The 19275-nt window shown below is 39.5% G+C and overlaps 1 protein-coding gene across 1 annotated transcript; it reads right to left on the reverse strand.

Moving 5' to 3' along the window:
* Window positions 1–7315: 7315 nt before the first annotated feature.
* On the reverse strand, window positions 7316–19004 carry kcnk1b (potassium channel, subfamily K, member 1b). The gene is made up of 3 exons (XM_061745278.1): window positions 18489–19004; window positions 11833–12225; window positions 7316–10620 (listed from the first exon to the last, which is right to left on the reverse strand). The coding sequence occupies exons 1-3, from the start codon at window positions 18841–18843 to the stop codon at window positions 10367–10369; spliced, it is 1002 nt and encodes a 333-aa protein (XP_061601262.1). The 5' UTR covers window positions 18844–19004; the 3' UTR covers window positions 7316–10366.
* Window positions 19005–19275: the final 271 nt, after the last annotated feature.

Raw genomic sequence — 19275 nt, forward strand, 5'->3', positions numbered from 1 at the left:
TATGGAAGTTTTAAAAGCCAAGTATACACCGTCGAACCGAACTGAAGCTCTTGAGATCGAGCTTTTAGTGCCAGATAATGTGCTTCTAAATCGAGCTAAACTACAGTTAACCGAGCTACTGACTGGCCTGGCCCTTCTGGAAGTGACAAGAGCCCGGAAGTGAAAACAATAACAGTCACGGCATCACAACAGCACAGTAGTAGAACAAGATAAGAGAGACTTTACATGTATCTTACCTGCAACATGATCAGGCTTAGGGGTAAATCCACAAAAGGATTGCGCGGCTTTTGCGGCCGCTAAACCGGTGCAAATGAGACAAAAAGAGAGCGTCTAATTCACAAAGCACCCGCAAAGGGCGAATTGCAGCACAAACTGCACTGCCAAGCAAATAGTGTCATGGTGCGCCTGTGCCATTTGCATGCATGTAAATTAGGTAATATTCATACACTCGGCGCAAAATTGCCCCCTTTCTATGCAAATAAGCCTCATTGCAAAAACCGTCTAATTCACAAAGGCCAGCAGGTATTTGCCACACGCAAAAATAGTGGAGCAAATACCGTCTTTTGGAAGCGTGTATTAACTGCGCGCAAACTCACTCCTCACTCCCCATCTCTCTGTTTCTCTCTCTCTTCAATGTCATTCAAGCCTGTGTGATACTGAATGATATTAAGGGTGAAATCTATAGTCAGACATGACTGTACAAAGTCAGATCAAGTGGGGTTGTGGACTTCTCTTGGATTTAAAAATAAAAATAACAGGAGCTCAGGATTCATCCATACAGTAAAGGGGCTGCTTTATTACAAACAATTCCACCATATAAACATATGAATCTAGAATGTGTGTGTTTAACAGCTTAATAATGTCATCACATATCACAACATATATCAGACTTATAATAAAATAGCGCTGATCCCTGTGAAGCTCAGCGTCAGTCAGGACTCTCAGCTGCTGCTGCAGATGCAGCCGCGGTGAGTGGGCTGCCACCGGTCCCTTGAAATACGGAATTGTTATGAATTCATATAAAACAGTTTATTCCGTATTTCACAATCGTCCCATGCACGTCTGTCACATACGCACACACTAGTTAAGCCTAATTATGCCTAAATAATGGTCCGCGTTAAATCGACGCAGAGCCTAAAGGCTCAGTTATGCTTCTGCGTCAAAATGACGCCGTGCCTACGGCGTGTTGTTTGGATCGACGCAGAGGACACGCCGTCACCTGCGCCGTCACTGACGTGCACCTCCTGAAAATTGTAACTACGCGTCGAGGAGACGCCGTCCACTCGCAGACCGAGAGGGCTGTGATTGGTTCGTTTGAAAGCGAAGCATTTCCGGTTTCCGGTTTGAATCAGTAGTGAACTTCCAGGCCTCTTTTCTTCGTTTATGTGTGATTTTTTTTGTTTTTGTTTTTTGCACAATAGTTGTCCTTATTTCTTTGATTTACTGTGACCGGAAAAAGTCGGATAAACCATTCAGAAAAAGATCGCTAACTAGTGGCCGCGGGGGGTACTGCACCGCGACCAAATGGAGAGACGGAGAAGTCAGAAGGGTTCAGCACGGCGTCACGGCTGCGGCGTGTGCTCTGCGTCGGTGTGACGCAGAACCATACCTCAGCCTTACGCCGTAGGGTACGCGGCGACGCGCACTGTACGGTGCGCGTCGCCGCGTAACCTACGCCGTAAGCTCTGCGTCGATTTAACGCGGAACCATAAATCATCCTTGAGCAGCACGGAGGGAGGAGGGAGGAGAGGGAGCGGGCTCCCGTCCCGTCTTCGCACAGTGTCCTGAGGATTTGTAATACAGGCTTAGCCTACCGTTAGTTCTTAAACTGTAAAAAAGCTGGGGGGACTAAAGCCTGAGTTTGAAAAGTGGGGGGGGACATGCCCCCCCTGTTCCCAGTGGAAATTGCGCCCTTGCGCCTCACAGCGTTTTATTTTCACTCGCTTTATTTTTTATTTCTGCAGTTTTCATTATGGACCAATGTGTGTGCTGAAATATGGAGAACACTGGAAACAGCTCCGCTCACTTACTGAGACAAGGGCAAATTGCACTCAGCCGCAAAACTTTATGGGCGTGTTTGCGCCGGCATATCATTAGAGCAAAATCTTTTGTGAATAGGACTTTAAGGCGGGGCAAATTGCGTGCGCAAATGCGGCGCAATTCACAGCGCTATTTGCGGGCGCAAACTATTCTTTGTGGATTTACCCCTTAGTATGTACGAAATGTAGAGAGCTGCTGCATCGTTGGGGTCCATAGTTTTGCATATTGTTCTCCTTTTACATTTGCTTCTAAATCTGCCGCTTCTTTATTTACTAATTGTTCTCACTAATCAGAAAAATGCTAATGCGAAGGGGCGTGTAGCTCCACATAGTGTCGCAGAGCCGAACGCACCTCACTCAATATTTCAATTCTCTTCTCGCGCATGTATACTTGGATTCCTTGGAAACTGCAGTTAAATCTTAAGCTCAATTATTGCCATTAGCTTTATTTAGATGTGCATGTAACCGCACTGATTAAGAGGTAAGAATAACAGCTCTTCTCTTTTTCATTTTTCACAGCATCCCAACTTTTTCATGATTGTGATTCTACAGGATCTACAACATATTTATAGTCTTTCTCAATTTGTTATATCTGTACGGTCGATACGAGTGGATCGATACATTCACTGTCTGTCATCACAAGCTTCCCTGCTTTTTTTCTTCCCAGTTCCTACAGAAACCCCCACATTTCAACGCTCAATCAGAAACCAAAGTTGACGTGTAGTAAACCTTGACCCTCGTCTCTCAGCGATTTTCGTTATTTTGCGTATGTCCCTGAGTACAGTTTGTTACCATTTTTGATTAGCATGATGTAAGCTCTGTCTCTTCCCATTATCAATATTTAATGCAGCTTTCAGCCTGGAAACAGCACAACTGCTCACTGCTGATTGGTTGAGGAGAGGAAAAGTCACACTCGAAGCCAGTAATAATGTCATATTATTAATATGTATTTAAGTACCTGGAGATTTTGTAGACAGATTTCTCATAACTGTGAGTTTAATTTGTAACCTTTGGTTATTCATCCCATAATCCAAAGGGTCTTATCTCAGGTTCTGCACTTGAGATGTTCAGCCATAAGGAATTGTAACCTTTATAAAGGTGGAATGCTGTAGTCCCACAGGCCCGTGTCATTTCCTTAGGATATAGTTGTTATTCATCTGCCATTACCAGTGAGGCTGCAGCTCAATTGTTGAGCACTGAGAGGAATCTCCACGGACAGGAGCTCCTGCGTTATGTGTGGAAACCATGAACCAGTTTGCTGCGGAGGCAAAGAAAAGATTGACAGTTTCAGTTTTATTTCCTGGCCAGCCTTAACTGCCCCGATTTCCATTATTAGACATCCCGCTTTTAGTTTTACTCATAAATAACGAGACAAAAATATATTGTGAAACTTCTGGAAGGAGCTGAGCTTTGCCTCATCTCTCATGTGCTGCTAAAAATGTGAAAGCACACTTCTGAGGCGTCGCTTCAGATGTTCTCTTCAACTGACTGCCCCTCAATACTTCACACAGAAAGTGTCATGGAATAAGATTGTCATTGCCACAGTGATGACAAATTCTGTTCTGTGTATCCTATTATTAAATAGCCATCACACAAATGCAACCGGGGTCCCCTGCAACTGAAACCCATCACTTTCTACCTTCAGATATTAAAGGTCATGTTGTATTCACAAATAACATATACATCAAAAGTTGTGGGTGTTGAAGTTTCATTCGATCCGTGGTCCATCTTCTGTTATTACATGTAAATCTGTGTTTTGAGCTTAAACAGTAATTACAGTACACTCCTCATTTCTGTAACTCTGTTGGCCAATTTGTTAAAGATGTTTTTAACTATAAGTGGTCATCCAGGTCTATGCTTTCAAAAACTCTACTCTAGGGTTAATGTAGACTCTTTAGTGATTAACTTAGTTCACAATAGTCTGATTTGAGTGTCCTCATGCCTATGATCAGCCTTTGTGCTTTTTGTCTTCTCAGAACTCTGCACAACATTTTCATTGAAATCTCTTTTCCTTAAATTGCATGTCATGCACAGACTTTTATTCTGGGACAGTGAATTTAACTTTAGTGGGATAACAACATGGAAAACAAAAGGATGTGCATGGCGCCATTATTCCCCAGGAGTGTCCTCGTCCAATTAATCTTCATTTGTGGCGTGTATGTATGACGACATTGTACGACTGAGTTAGTCAGAAGACTGAACTCTTCATTAGAGAAATTAAAGTACTGAGGAGTTTTGACTGCAGAGTGGATACCAGAGAGTAAATGCTCGTGGTTCCAGCACACACTTAACCATTCGCTTCCCCCTCTCTTCTCTCTTACCCTTCCTGAGCTGGCAGTATGTCACACCATATATACATTCAAGACAGAGTCAGGAGCGGTGCATGTGAGCTGCATTCTTTTAACTGTCTGCTCTCATTACATCTTTACATCTTTACATACATATATATATATTTTTATATTTGCAATTCAAAATGAGAGGCTCAAAATACATAATTCACTTTTTATTAATGAAAAAGAGTCAGCAGTAACCTTTATGGAACTGACCACAGCTTTTGGATTTACAACATGAGCACACATTGTGTTCACACTGAGAGCAGATACAGACTTGGCAGTGGGGAATGTTTGTGCTTCAGGCCTCTGCATTCACATAGTCCCAGTGTGTGTGTGTGTGTGTGTGTGTGTGTGTGTGTGTGTGTGTGTGTGTGTGTGTGTGTGTGTGTGTGTGTGTGTGTGTGTGTGTGTGTGTGTGTGTGTATGCACGTGTGGAGGGATATAAATAGAGATGCTCCACTGTCAGAAAGCGGTGCTATAGGGTGCATGCTATCGTCTTAGCCCCGTCCAACCCACCCCCTGTCTTGGATGACCCCAAAGTGCCTGGACCACTGCAATATTGGGAGTGACAGTTGCAACAATGGACTTGCTGTACAATCTGACTGACAATGTGCATTTCTCCTGGGTTTTCTGAAAAAGAGTGTTTGATCCAAGAAACCAGGCATGCAGTCATGTTTCATCAAAGATGTGCATTTTAGGACTGGGACGTCATATATTCCTTCTTTAGGCACTGGTGGCAGGATCTAAAAAAAAACCCCCAAACATTCTTTTCATCCTATTATGTGAAGTTCAGATAGTTTCCTGCACTCGTGATCACACCTAGAGATCAAACAGCAATATTAATAACAAAAAGGCAGTGGTAAGTTCTGCTCAGGTGTTGGGAGATGGGCCTTCAGGCGATTGTCCTGTTCTGGTCCATTACACACATCTTGGCTGCATTTTCTGATAACTTTGCTGCATGTGTCAGTTTGTGTGTGGGCACTTTATTTGGTTTCGAAGCAAATACAGCAGACAAAAGGTGAAGCATTCGAGGATGTGAGAGCTAAAAGCGTGGGTGCATTTACGCTGGTCGCATGCCAAAGTTAAAGATAAGAGTCTTGTTATCTCACAAACCCATTTTCACCACTCTCAGTAAAATAATTTTTAAACTGTTTCCTGCAAAAAATGTATTAAATTGTGATTATCTGATGAATTTAGAGACATATTAGCACTTTGGACGAAGTGTGCAGTTTGTTTTCTAGAGGAAGGCGGCCACTGACCATAGTTCCAAATGTTGCCTTTTAAATCAAGTGTAGGGGTTGGCCCTCTCAATTACTTTTGACAGTGTACAAAAACAGAGCAAGCTGTTGAGTCGGTTGTATTTCAGTCATTTTTTCTGCTTTGAACTTGTTCTGCATTCATTTAACTGTGCATGCCCATGAACATGACTCACATTAAAGCTGTGTACAAAACAACTCTGCTCTTTGCAACTGTACAAATGCTTACAATCATGCCACACAAATGAAAAAACACAATTGCTTTCAGTGGTATATTTGAACGTGGTACTTTTGCTCAGCAACAAACTGGGTGAGATGTATTTCTAATTACTGCAAGCCCACAGGTAATTGTGTTCTTCCTACATGCCTCAAATAAAATACTTTCTGCTTGTAAGCGTATGAGCTGCCTTCCCCCATGAACCTGACACGATGGATGTCAGCTCAGTGGCTCTGCAGGGAGAGTTGCAAGCATGTCAGAGGTAATTACACTTCTCTTTGAAAAGAAATGCAGCTGCTGAATAAAACAAAGGCTTTGCACTACTAAACTTGCTTCCCTTTGTTAGACATACATTGCTGTAGTAGTTACAAAACACAGCATAATCTCCTGGAAGATGATGAGGTCGGCGGGCATCACAGAGAGACCAATAAACAAAAAGTAATATATAAGGAGATGACTTCTGTTTGTTGTATTCTTTTTACCTGGATATTGTCTAGTCTTGGAAATAGCTCTTCATAGATCTGCTGTCTTTTCACAATTAGTGCCTTTCTTATGAAGTCCCTCATATGAGTGATCACTGTTTTAACGGAAACAAAAGTAATGATTTCCAGTTAATCACTGGCTGGGACATCTAAGCATTCTGGTAATAGAGACAAACAAGTGCTACACATCCATCCTCATTTCACATTCAAAGATGAGATGAAAGGCAAAAGCACCTCATTCATGTTCCAACTATTTTTTAAAAGCTCCATAAATCCTCGTAGGTAATCGCTTCTATTATTGTTTTGATCTCATTACCAATTCATCCAGATGGATTCAGGTGCACAAAAGCCCAACACTCGTCTTCGACTCTCAAGTTTACTCTTATTTGAGGTTTAGTTCTCATGTTATATAATCAGGCGTGTTGCTATGAGGTGACACTGCTAGCAGAGCGCAGCTCCCGTGAGTTTCCACAGGATAAGGATTAACCACTGTCCAAAAAAAATAAATCACACGTCAGATTAAATACTAATAAACTGACACTTTATTTCAAATGCATTGACGTTGGACAGTTCATGTATTTTCTTGTGATGAAATGAGTTCCAGGTAAATCCTATTTATGCAGTAACAATGCTGTAAAACACCGCTGTTATTGTAAGAGTACCGCACTTTACTGTACAAACGAATCTACAACACCCACAACAACAACAACTGTAAAGATATGTACAAAAATGTATCCATACAAATATACCAAGCATGTCAGTTGTCTCAGCATAAATAAATAATGTCAGAGAGCTTTTGTATGTAATCCCTTACAAATGCATTCATTCCCTGAATAAATCTAAAACTCCTTCCCTTGTCAGCTTTCACCTTCAGGACAAACTATATGTGACTGATGCCTTCTTGGGATCACACGCCTAAAATCGACATCAGTCAACTGATCATAGCTGCAAAAACAGGGAGCCATTTAACAGTAAAAGAGACAAAATGAAAGATTTCCCTTAAACAGAAAATATGAACAAAGTTCATGTTTCAGTTGTACATGAAGGCCCACAATGGTACGAGAAAAACAATAACAGTAAGAATGAACCACTGCTCCGTATAATACAACACAGATCAAAGAAATTCACGTTTCTAATCCTTTTAAAGACTATATTACAATAACAGAAATGCAAAGATATGAATTAAGGCAAAGCCAACTAAAACTTGACAGGATAATTTGCAAGTTGCGTCAGTTGATCGTTTCAGGTAATACTGCGAATGTTGCAACACACTTATGAACCTGAAAGCAAGCAATGATACAATATTACATCATTAATTTGTGTGTCACTCCTATCTGATGCAATTTTCAAAACATATTAGATTATCTGCCTAACATAAAATCTTAGACAGTGATGCACTTTTCAAATACTGGACTGTAAAGGAATAATCAACCAATTCAGGTGATGACATAAAACTCACATGTTTACATGTGGTCATGACACTTTGCCACAGCTCACTAGTACATGCTTCTTCGAGTGAACTAAACTGGAGCCAGCTCAAATATCACTGTGGCAAAGACATAAAATACTTCACATTTAAGATTAATTTAAGGCTGTTACATTACCTAAAGGTGTGATGTACCAACAAAAGATCAAAACTCTAAAAAGATCAGTCAGAATTCGACACACGAAACATTACATGACAATACATGACATATAGCACTGTAATTATGCATTTAAGAGAAGCCACGCTTGTGTCATGAGTGTGCACAGCCACTGGTTTCAGTTTCTCAAAGTTACTTTCATTAGATCAACACAATACAAACTGTTATGGGTGGAAATGAAGGATGTTTGAGCTGCACTACTGCTTGAATTTGTAATTTCAAGTTTTTTTTTGTTTTTTTTTTAAGGTACCATTTCTTAAGGTAACATTCTTTTCATTCAAAAATTGTGTAAACTTTCCTCATGTCATATTCAAAAACACACAATTCTACATTCAAATTCTGTAAATACATTAAAATAGTTTCAACCTTTCTTAAGCTTCCAGAAAAATTATCAAGCTTTGCAGATAGATCACCTTTAACAAAAGTCTTTGCAATAAAATCAATGAATGCTTTCTCAGATTCAATTTCTACGCTTTGCTTTTAAAGGAGACATACTATGCCCTCTTTTCAAAAGTTGACAGAATTTCCTGAGATCCTTATTAAAATATGTGTGACATGTTCTAGTCAAAATATCACAGAGACACAGTACAACAGTTCCTTTTTAAACCATTTCTTTTCTTTTAAACTGCTTGTTTTAGGTAGAGGTGTTGATGACCTCCCCTAAACAATCAAAACAAAACCCAAACACACCCCTCCTTTTTCTGCAAGGTGCACCCCTTCAGAAATGAATACAACAGATTTGTGCTACCCACTTCAGAGATGGGACATATGCGGCACGATGTGAAGTTTGGTAGAAATAAATATGGATAAACTGGATAATTCTCTTCCGATCTGAATCTGTGATGTTAAAAAACCCTGCTAATTTGAATGCTGGGTCAAAAAAAAAGAATGACAGGGTTGTATTAGAGGTTTTGATTTGATAATAATTTCCGACAATCAAATATACTGTATTCCCTCAAACTCCCACAAAAAAGCACATTTTTCCACAATATGTTCCCTTTAAAAACATTTTATCCGTTAAATGTCTGTGTAATTCCTGCCTGCAGTACAAGATCATTCTAGGACATTTCAATTTCAGCAAGTCAGTCTTTCGAAGTTCCCTTTGTAAGTTGTACTAGCCCTCCGTCCCATTTCAACGGTCCATCACACATTTAGCCGACAGATCAATACATCAAAGTGGTACACAAGGACAACTCTGAAACAGGGAAACATGTAAAAGCTACAAAAATGTTACTATTTTTCCCCCTCACAATGAAATGTGACGACAGTGGTGCAACTGTAACTGTTAACACCTCTGTAAAGATGACCCAAAAATGCTATAAAATGCTGACAGTACAAACTGAATTCTACGATGCAGCAGCTCCTTGAACAACCTTGGTGGTTTGCAAGCTGAAGATGTCGAGACATCCTTTGATCCCAGCTGGTCTCCTATATAAAATGTATCCTCTCTTTCAGTTCATTGAGTGACCCACATTGTGCAAAAAATCAGAGGCCTTGAACCTTTTTAAAAGAAAAAAAAATCAATAGGCGCCAATTCAATACTGAACACAATAAAACTCTGTTGAGCTTGCAGCAGCAAACTGATTACCAAGCACAACAGAAGCAGTAATAAAAGAACCCTCTCTCTATGTACTTGTACATAAGTTGAACACTGACTGTAGCAGCCCGGGTTGTAGTGCATTCAGGACACTTTGCTTCAAGTCATTCTTACGTTCTCTCCTCTGTCACGATTCGATAACGAACAATATCCAGATGCACAAAAATGCACTAAAGAAAGGATGTCATGACACATCACACACACCATCATTACTAATGGATATGTTTCTGTTTTGGTTTGAGTAATCTTTAACAGGAATGTTTTTTTGAAGCGTCACTTTAATCTACATTTAAAACATTTACCTTATTATATACATTCCAAATATCTGTAAAGCATCTACATTTATAAGATACATACAGATTTTTTGTACTGCTTTGTGACAGAAAATTGCCCTGTACTTCAGCTAGATTTAAGAGGTGAACTAATTCATAAAATATTCCTAAATGTGCAATAAATAATGCACTGCTTAAAGGCTCTTCCTTCTGTGAGGACTTTACTTTTATGGCTGACTTTTATTTATAGCTGCAGTTAAAATATTTAGAACTAACTTCTTTATGTAGATAAATTTGTGTCTGCTCCATCACAATCTACTGTCAGTAATGTGGTTCAGTAAAGGAGATTTTTTGTTTGTCTGATCTAAGTAATCACAACCAGTTTGACTATTAAGCTTTGCAGGGCCGAGTGTTGGAGAATGCCTACAGCTGAGATTTGTGAGCTGCTTATTTTATATACCTCTAGTCTGTGTGCGCTAACCCCTACATTTAAATTATCCTTTGATTGGTCTTGGTGCTGTTGTTGTTTACTGGATCATAGGATCATCATTTGGAGAGGCCAGAGTTGGGACGCCAACAAACCCTAGGGTTTTCTCCTCACTGAGCGTCCCGCTGTCAGACACGGTGGTGAAGGAAAGGTGGTCCTCCTCCAAGATGGCCATGCGGTCCTGTGGCTTCTCCTTCTTCAGGTAGAACATCTTCCTGAGCTGCTTCAGTTGCTGCAGCTCACAGAAGGTCTCCAGCACCACCAGCATGACTATCAGACCCAGGATTAGGTAGACTGAAAGGACAAAGAAACACCAGAGCATTAGAAGAAATGTGAGTGATTGACTGCAGTGAGTCATGTTGCAAACCCTCATGTAAACTTTAATATTCCTGTATATGTCAGTACTTTTTGGCAGTGAAACGCTTTACTTAATGATTAATCAAATTCAACACAAGTTGATCATATCGCACCTTAATCTTATATAATTATTATATTTGCTGCAGGAATTTTGCTGTTGGGTGTTTACAGCGAAACTCTTAGGATACACTGAAAATCGGTGTAAGTCAACATTGAAACACACATGCAATACACTCCTTCTCCGGGGTCCCAACCCCTATTGCTCTTAGCACTGACACAAGGGGGCGGTATATAGCTAACCATGTAACCAAGAACAAAGGCTGTGCTGAGCAGTGGGAAAGAAACAAAGAGAAACCCTTTCAGACACTACTCCAAATCCCCTTTCACATCTGTCTAAAGCAGTCAAAATGCATAACTTATTTCAATAGATGGAAAATTGGAAATTCAATTTAGCTAGAGAAAAACAGTCGTACATTTGTAGGAAGTAACATAATTTACTGTTTAATTTCAATACAGAAAAGTTGTTTGTCAAATAAGTAAATAATATGAATTGTGAATATCCTGCATGTATACACGATACATTAAAGAGCAGTTAAATATAAATAATTAAAAAAGGCCAAAAGAAAGCAAAAAAAGATCTGCTGATTATACAAATTGTTCATTATTTCTGGAATTTTGTGTCGAAGTCTTGATCACAGATCGCAGATGTACCACTGCCTATAGAGTCATGCAATTTTCCATACAGGAAGTAGTAAAAGTGTGGGAAGGTTCTTTTGTGCAAATAAATACTCTGTTGATGCCTTTTCTCTTCCTACAGACTGACACTTAGCTGAGTGACGTGGTCTCTCTAGTTGCTCCCACGTTACACATGGTGCAGATAGCTAGAGTCAACATTCATACACTCCTAAAGTCTCCTAAAGTCTTTCAGGCCTTAACCGTCCTGCTGATAGCACAAGTCACCAAGAAAATTAAGTCAATGGTTTGCTGCTTTCAAACAAATAGTGTAACATGCTTCGTATTGCACAATTGAAAGGGAAAGAAATTGAATTAGGATGAAAATGGACAGCTAACCGAACTGATTTGAAATATTAGAGTTACAAACATTAATCTCTGGAAATATTTTAAAGATTAAAGTTCAGCTGTACTCACCAGTGATGCCCATTTTGTAGAGCTCCCTGAACTTCTGATTAGCAGCTTCTCCGGGAACGTAGTCTCCCAGGCCGATGGTGCTTAGAGAAATGAAGCAGAAGTAGAAGGACTCCAGGAAGTTCCAGTTCTCCTCCAGCGATGAGAAGATGGCGGCAGGGATCAGGAAGAAGCACGAGACGGCCAACAGGGCCAGCAGCGTGGCGTGAACAATGGCCACCAACGGCTTGGACAGGCCCCAGCGTGTGTGAATGTACACAATTGGCCTCCGAGTGAACACCATGATCCTTTGCACTACAGCCGTGAGGAAAAGGAGGGTGAAGGGGATGCCAATCATTGAGTAAATAATACAGAAGGCCTTCCCGCCATCTGACAGTGGTGCCGTGTGACCATATCCTGTTGGAAAAAAAATAATCACAGAAAAACTTTCAGTCACAAATGCTGTTCAGAGAACAGATAACTATGAGGGAGAAACATTTTGACTTTTATTATCACTCTCAAATAATATTACTGTTTATTTCTCTCTACATTTCAAGTCTAGAGGGCAAAATGCCAGATCTATGTGTCAGGTGTGAAATTACTCACACAGAACGGAGTTAAAGTAAATATTTTTCTACACATGAACTCTTAAATACCCAGAAGCTGTGCATATTGTGCTGCCTGCAGGGTTTCAGACCCTTTCAAGTTTTCACATCTTATGTTTGAAACTGTTAGAATGAATTCTGCACAATGGTAGAGCAAAATCCTTTAAAATTAATTAGGTTTTCAAATATTTGGTTCCAGTTGGTTAAAGCATCTTTTGCAGCAATGATCAGCCTCAGGTATTTTTGTGTACGTCCCCACAAAATGCTTTATGTAATACGATTTTTCTGCATGTCTCAGCATCTATCATTCCCTCTATCCTGACTAATCTTCCAGCCCCTGTTGCAGAAAAACATCTCCACAGAACGGTCCTGAGATTCATTATGCTTGAATACAGGGATAGTATTAAAAAGTGTCTCGTTCCTCCCCGCAAGCTATCTTAGCCAAATACATCTATTTTTGTGTCATTAGAGGTCTGAGAGGGATCTGGGTGCTTTTTGGTAAACTGCCATCAGGATATCCGAATTGCTTCTTTCAGCCCACATTACCATCAAAATCTAATTGGTGGATTGCAGCACTAATGGTTTCATGCAAGATACATAATCATCTCTACAGAGGAAGCAGAGCAAGGAGGTTTGATGATGGCTGCAATCTTTTTAGTTTAGAGAATGATGGAGGCTTTAGGAAATTTCAGATGCAGCAAAACATTTTCATGCATCGTTCCCCAGATCTCTACCTTCGTAAAAGCTTATCTTGGGTGTCTGCGGACGCTTCGCCCCGGGTTTTTGGCTTGTCTTTCTTCACCTACTTTTCTTTGTCATTGTTAAATTATGTGTGCAAACTGATAACAAAAAACGTGAACTAAAACAGTTTTAGATCAAAAGGTTTGACAACTGCACTGTATTTTATGCTACTAAACTTTAATATCATGTGAAAGATTGGTGTTTTTACTTTAAGGACTCCCTGGCACAAAACCATGTTTCATTAGTTCTCAATGCGCATTGCTAAATTTGTGAATTCATCTGTACACACATCTCGCACTGATTAAGAGATCAACAGCAGCGCATCTGACAGATGATAAAAATCTACCATAAAGCGTAGCTTATTATTCTTTCTAATTATAGGACTACACTCTTCCTTTTTTTCACTCTGTTCACAATTACACAAAGAAAGAGCCCTGTGTACGCTTTAATAATCCAGCCTGTCTTCCTCACTTTGCTTTATCAAATGTAAACATTGTAGAATAGTTGCACAATTTGACAAGAGTTATTAACTAAATCAGAATACAATGTTATAAACTGGTTACAGTCTTAAATACATCAGTTTCAGAGTGGGTGAGATGTTCTCAGTGAAAACCATTTTTATGTCATGTTGAATTGAAAACAAGATATGAAACTATATACACTTACATACGGTAGGTGTAAAATTGAGGAAATAGTTGTTTTGAGTGATGGGAGCTGTTAAAAAAACAACAAAAAAACAGAAGGAACTCTTATATATTTGTCAATACAATGCAACAACTTCTAAGCTAAAGCTAGATGAATGCAGGGCTGCACCTTTGGGCCCTGGCCTTTTGAAGGCAGGTGAGACTTGAGACAAAACCATTGTGATCTATGGGAAAAAAATCTGCAATTTTTCTGTCATAACACTACGTAGCTAGGTAACAAAAACCACCAGAAGTTACTGGAAATCTTTAAATCAAGTCTTTAAATGCAAATGAGTGATCTTAGAGTCAACTCCATCTGATCTCTGTGACTGTCAAGAATGTAGTTTAATGCAGGCAGGTTATGACTAGCACACACTATCTGCAGAACCATATACGTTGCAACTTCTTAGATAACTGCTGCCATGTGGCAAGACTAAAGTTCCTTAGATGTCCTGTCTTGTAAGCATCTAAAGACTATGCTTTGTTCTTTGCGATACAAGATAAAATAACCTCAGGTTTAGACTGCCACGCAATTCTGTTAGTCGTCAAGGGCAAAACACAGGATACTTTTTATATAAGGGATTTACTCCAATAAAAATCCTCCAAGACCGATGCCTGATGGTAGTAAAGAAGTTGATTAAGTATTGTCTCAATGACATGTGTATGAAGGCAATGAACTAATGGCCATTAAATGTGCCTTTGGTAAATACAGTCCATTTACTCTACAATTAGCAAACACTGCATGAGACTTCCTTAAGACACAGGTTATGTACTTTCAACAGAGCCACTCCAGAAAGGCTTCAAGGGATCATTTTTGGAGGCCAGCTACAGGAAAGTGGCTCCAGATGACATTCGGGGTACCCTTCAAATATCAACTGACAAAATTGTCCACTATGGAGGTGATAATAAGTAATAAGTGCAAAGGCAATGCTTCAGCAGTTGAACAACTATCTGGATGGAAGTCATTTGTGGGAGAAGAAGAGGTTGAGAGAGAAGAGGAGTAAATGGACTTCTTTGACATCTGCATGCCAAAAGAACAATGAAAATCTACCAGTTTCTCTGCGGGGGCAGTGAGACTCCACGACCTAATATGCCTCTGTCAAGCAGATGAGTTTGTTTTTGACTGTGCCTGCAATGAGCTGAGAGAGGTGAGACTGTTAGAAGGGTGTAACCCACATTGCACCGAAGCACCATCACAGCCTGAGGTTAATATGAAAGAAAAGTCTGAGCACTGTTAGTTCCCTATGAAGCTCCCAGACCCCTGAGGTTCATCTGGATCTGGTTTGTTGTGGTTCCCAAGAACCAGAACCAAGCAAGGTGAGGCAGCGTTCAGTTATTCTGCTCCTCACCGGTGGAACAAACTTCCTGTAGACCTGAGGTCTGCTCCAACTGTAGATCCTTTAAATCAGGCCTAAAAACATTACTGTTTACTGAAGCGTACTCCTAAATTAAATACTTACCTGTTGTACTTGACTGCACTTACTTTTTAACAACTTGTGCTTTTTATTATTTTACCTCTTTTCTTATCATTTTATTTCATTGTATTTGTTATTTACTGTTTAATTGTGTCTTGCCCCTTTTCATGTTGATGTAAAGCACCTTGAATTACCTTGTGTTGAATTGTGCCATACAAATAAACTTGCCTTGCCTTGCCTTGCCTATGATGATGAAGAATCATAATATGATAGTCAAATGTATGTGATTGAAACTAACAAGACCCACTACACAAAAGGTGATTAGATGTCCCAGGGATGATCAGAATGTGCTCCTAAGCCACTAAAATGAAAAAAAACAGCTCCCACCCCGGCTCTGACCTGTTTGACCTGCTGCCTTCAGGAAGACGCTACAGAGTCATCAGGTCCAAAACCAACACACTGAAAAACAGCTTTTTCCCCAAAGCCATAATCGCCCTGAACAATATGTGAATGTCTTCATTACTGTTTTTACCATGCAATACTTTTTTCCCGGCCTATCTGTGCAATATTCCACCACATTTGTAGTTATATGTTATTATCTGCAGATAGGATCTCAGGTCTTGATTTCACTATTCAAAATGCACCTTAACCTTTGCACTGTCTTTCAGGGCTGGGCGATATATTGAGATTTTAATATATATCGATATATTTTCAAACGCGATATGGTACGAGACAATATCGTTTATATCGATATAGCTTATTTTGTGACAAATTGACTGTACATCAACGCTGACCCCTCACGCTGGCAAAAAAGTACCTTTGTGTGCTGAAACCTGACGGTGTTGACAGGTTAGTTTTCCTGGCACAAAATCTGTAAAATGTACAGTAGTTGACTTGTTGTAATTATTTGAGATTTGCTCAAAGAGATGTAGTATCTGTTTACATGTTTTATTTGAGATTTGCACAAATGTTTTGTTATTTGCACAACTGTCAACCTCATTGGAAAAGTCTGCCTGGTACTGTCTACATTGTATTAATTGCACAGTGTATTTTAATTAAATTGTTATGCAGGAAAGTATGGAGGATTTTTTGTGCCAAAATTAAATAAATAAATACATCATTAATTAATTAAAATGGGAATGAAATATATCATTAATTAATTAAATGTGTCATTAATTAATTAAAATTAGAATGAAATATGTCTTTAATTAATTAAAATACAATTCATTTTAAGTAAAAATATATATTTATTATTTCAGCATTTAATTAATTAATGACACATTTAATTAATGATTTCGTGTTACGTGTGAATCATGAAATGTAAAACTGCATTTAATTAATTAATGACACATTTAATTAATGATTTCGTGTTGCTGAATCATGAAATGTAAATGTAAAACTGTCAGTTTCACTCGTCAAACTCAGTGGGCGGGGCTAACGCGAATCTAGTGGAATCCACTGCTTTGGACTTTCTAAACATGACAGCTGTGAGTTTGGAGGATTTTCGTGAGCTTTGTAGAGAGTTGGTGAGCGATATCTTCGACCTTGCAGAGTATGTGGAAGTAGGATCTGCTGACCCCAAGCATGTAGCATGTAAAGCAGAGGAACTGCTCGAAGTCGTTGGAGTTATTTCTGCACTTTCCCATCTTGACTTGATGTGCAGGGGAACCAATGAGGTGTTTGGAATCCGCCCACTGAGTTTGACGAGGGAAACTGACAGTTTTACATTTACATTTCATGATTCAGCAACACGAAATCATTAATTAAATGTGTCATTAATTAATTAAATGTGTCATTAATTAATTAAATGCTGAAATAATAAATATATATTTTTACTTAAAATGAATTGTATTTTAATTAATTAATGACATATTTCATTCTAATTTTAATTAATTAATGACACATTTAATTAATTCATTATATATTTCATTCCCATTTTAATTAATTAATGATGTATTTATTTATTTAATTTTGGCACAAAAAATCCTCCATAGGAAAGGGATATTTGTTTTATTTTATTCAAGAAGCATTTTTATTCTATATATGCAGGCAGTTTATTTTTATTTCATTTGTTTTATACATTTTGATATTGTGCAGACCTCTGTTAATAAAAGAACCTGTGTGACGTTTGGCACGAGGCTTTGTATTAAAACTGACTGTTTTTTTAAGGGTTTGCCTCAGAAAAAAATGAAGCTAACAGAGATGCTATGCTATAATGCTTTGGAGGAAACCCCAATTATGTCACAGAAAAAATATCGATATATATCGAGTATCGCCATTCAGCTAGAAAATATCGAGATATGACTTTTGGTCCATATCGCCCAGCCCTACTGTCTTTGCACTGGAGAGGTGATGCTGCTTTTTTATCTCACTGTACCCATGTATAATGACAATAAAAGTATTCTATTCTATTCTAATCATAGTCAAAATGAGGAGGTTAACCCAAAGGCTCCTGAGCCTGTTTCTGACCCTGGAAATATCCCCTAACAACATGGACATGACCAGTCGGACTATTACACACAGGTTTGTGCCATTTAGTATAACAAAAAAGGACAAACCCGGTGTTGTGCCAAAAAGTGATTGCCTGCCAGAATCTGATTTCTCCCCTGAAAATGGGTCTTTTTATCTGCCAAAAATTGATTGAAGGCCAAATACAATTAATGAAAGGTTGTTTCTACCTAAATATGATTTGATCTCATTCTTGAGCTTCATAATATAAACACTAGAGCTCACAGGATTGCTTTTAACTCTTTTAAAGGACCATTACAACACAAAATAGGCATTTTCACCAGCCAAAAATTGATTGAAGGCCAAATACAGTTAATGAAAAGTTGTTTGTGCCTAAATATGACTTGATCTCATTCTTGAGCTTCATAATCTGAAAATTCTGGCAGGCAACTCACTCGAGATCAAATCATATTTAGGTAGAAACAACCTTTCATTAACTGTATTTGGCCTTCAATCAATTTTTGGCAGGTAAAATGGCCCATTTTCAGGGGAGAAATCAGATTCTGCCAGACACGGTCTCGTGTCTGGGGACTAAAGGCTGATTTATGGTTCCGCGTTACAGCGACGCAGAGCCTACGGCGTAGGGTACGCGGCGACGCGCACCCTACGCCGTAGGCTCTGCGCCGCTTTAACGCAGAACCATAAATCAGGCTTAACAAAAATGCATTGTTGTGTCTGAATGCGCAGCTGCGGGGGACGGGGGTGCATGCAGATGCAGCATCCCCTACCTGTGGTGGACAGCACCGTGCTGGCGAAGAACAGGGCAGAGGTGAAGTCCCAGTTCCAGTTGGCAGAGGCGTTGTTGAGAATGGAGACCCCATAATTACTGGCCTCCAGGGCTCTCTGCAGGAACCGCTCCAGGCGCTCCTCAGAGATACACTCGTTCTCCTGCAGGAAATGCTTCTTCACGGCCCTGAGATCCTGGCGTAGGAGGTCTTCATACGGAAGCTCCACCGACGAGAAGACGACAGCGCCGAATATGAGATACAGCAGATAGCCCAAGAGGAGAGACACGAAATACCACGTCGATTTGTGACTCTGTATCAATCGTACACAAGAATTACTCGCTAGTGACTGGAGCATTTTCCCTAAAGCTATAGCTTATCGTCTCTATTACGGCGCTATTACGTTTATATAACGAAAAACTGCACGGCTCCACGTGTTATATTAATGAAATGTATCCTACTGTAGTTCTTTACAGTGATGATGTTAACGAGAAAGCTGCTCAAATGAGTATCCTCTTCCTCCTCCGCAAAACCTGCTGTGGCTGAGACGTTCAAAGCAATCGGAAATATCAGTACTAAAACTATGATGTGTACTGTAGGCTACTTTCAAACAGCTTACTGTATCGTTTCATAAAACTTAATATACACATACGTAGCATATAAGTGTCACACAAAAAAATGTGCACCTTTTAAGCGAAACATTCGAGTTTTATATTCGCTAAAGGTGAAAAAGACTCGCCACTCTGCAGTTGTCATATTTCCGAGCTTAAATAGGTTCTCAAAGTAGCGC

The sequence above is a fragment of the Cololabis saira genome, chromosome 17 (assembly GCF_033807715.1).
Source record: "Cololabis saira isolate AMF1-May2022 chromosome 17, fColSai1.1, whole genome shotgun sequence".
NCBI classification, from domain to species: Eukaryota; Metazoa; Chordata; class Actinopteri; order Beloniformes; family Belonidae; genus Cololabis; species Cololabis saira.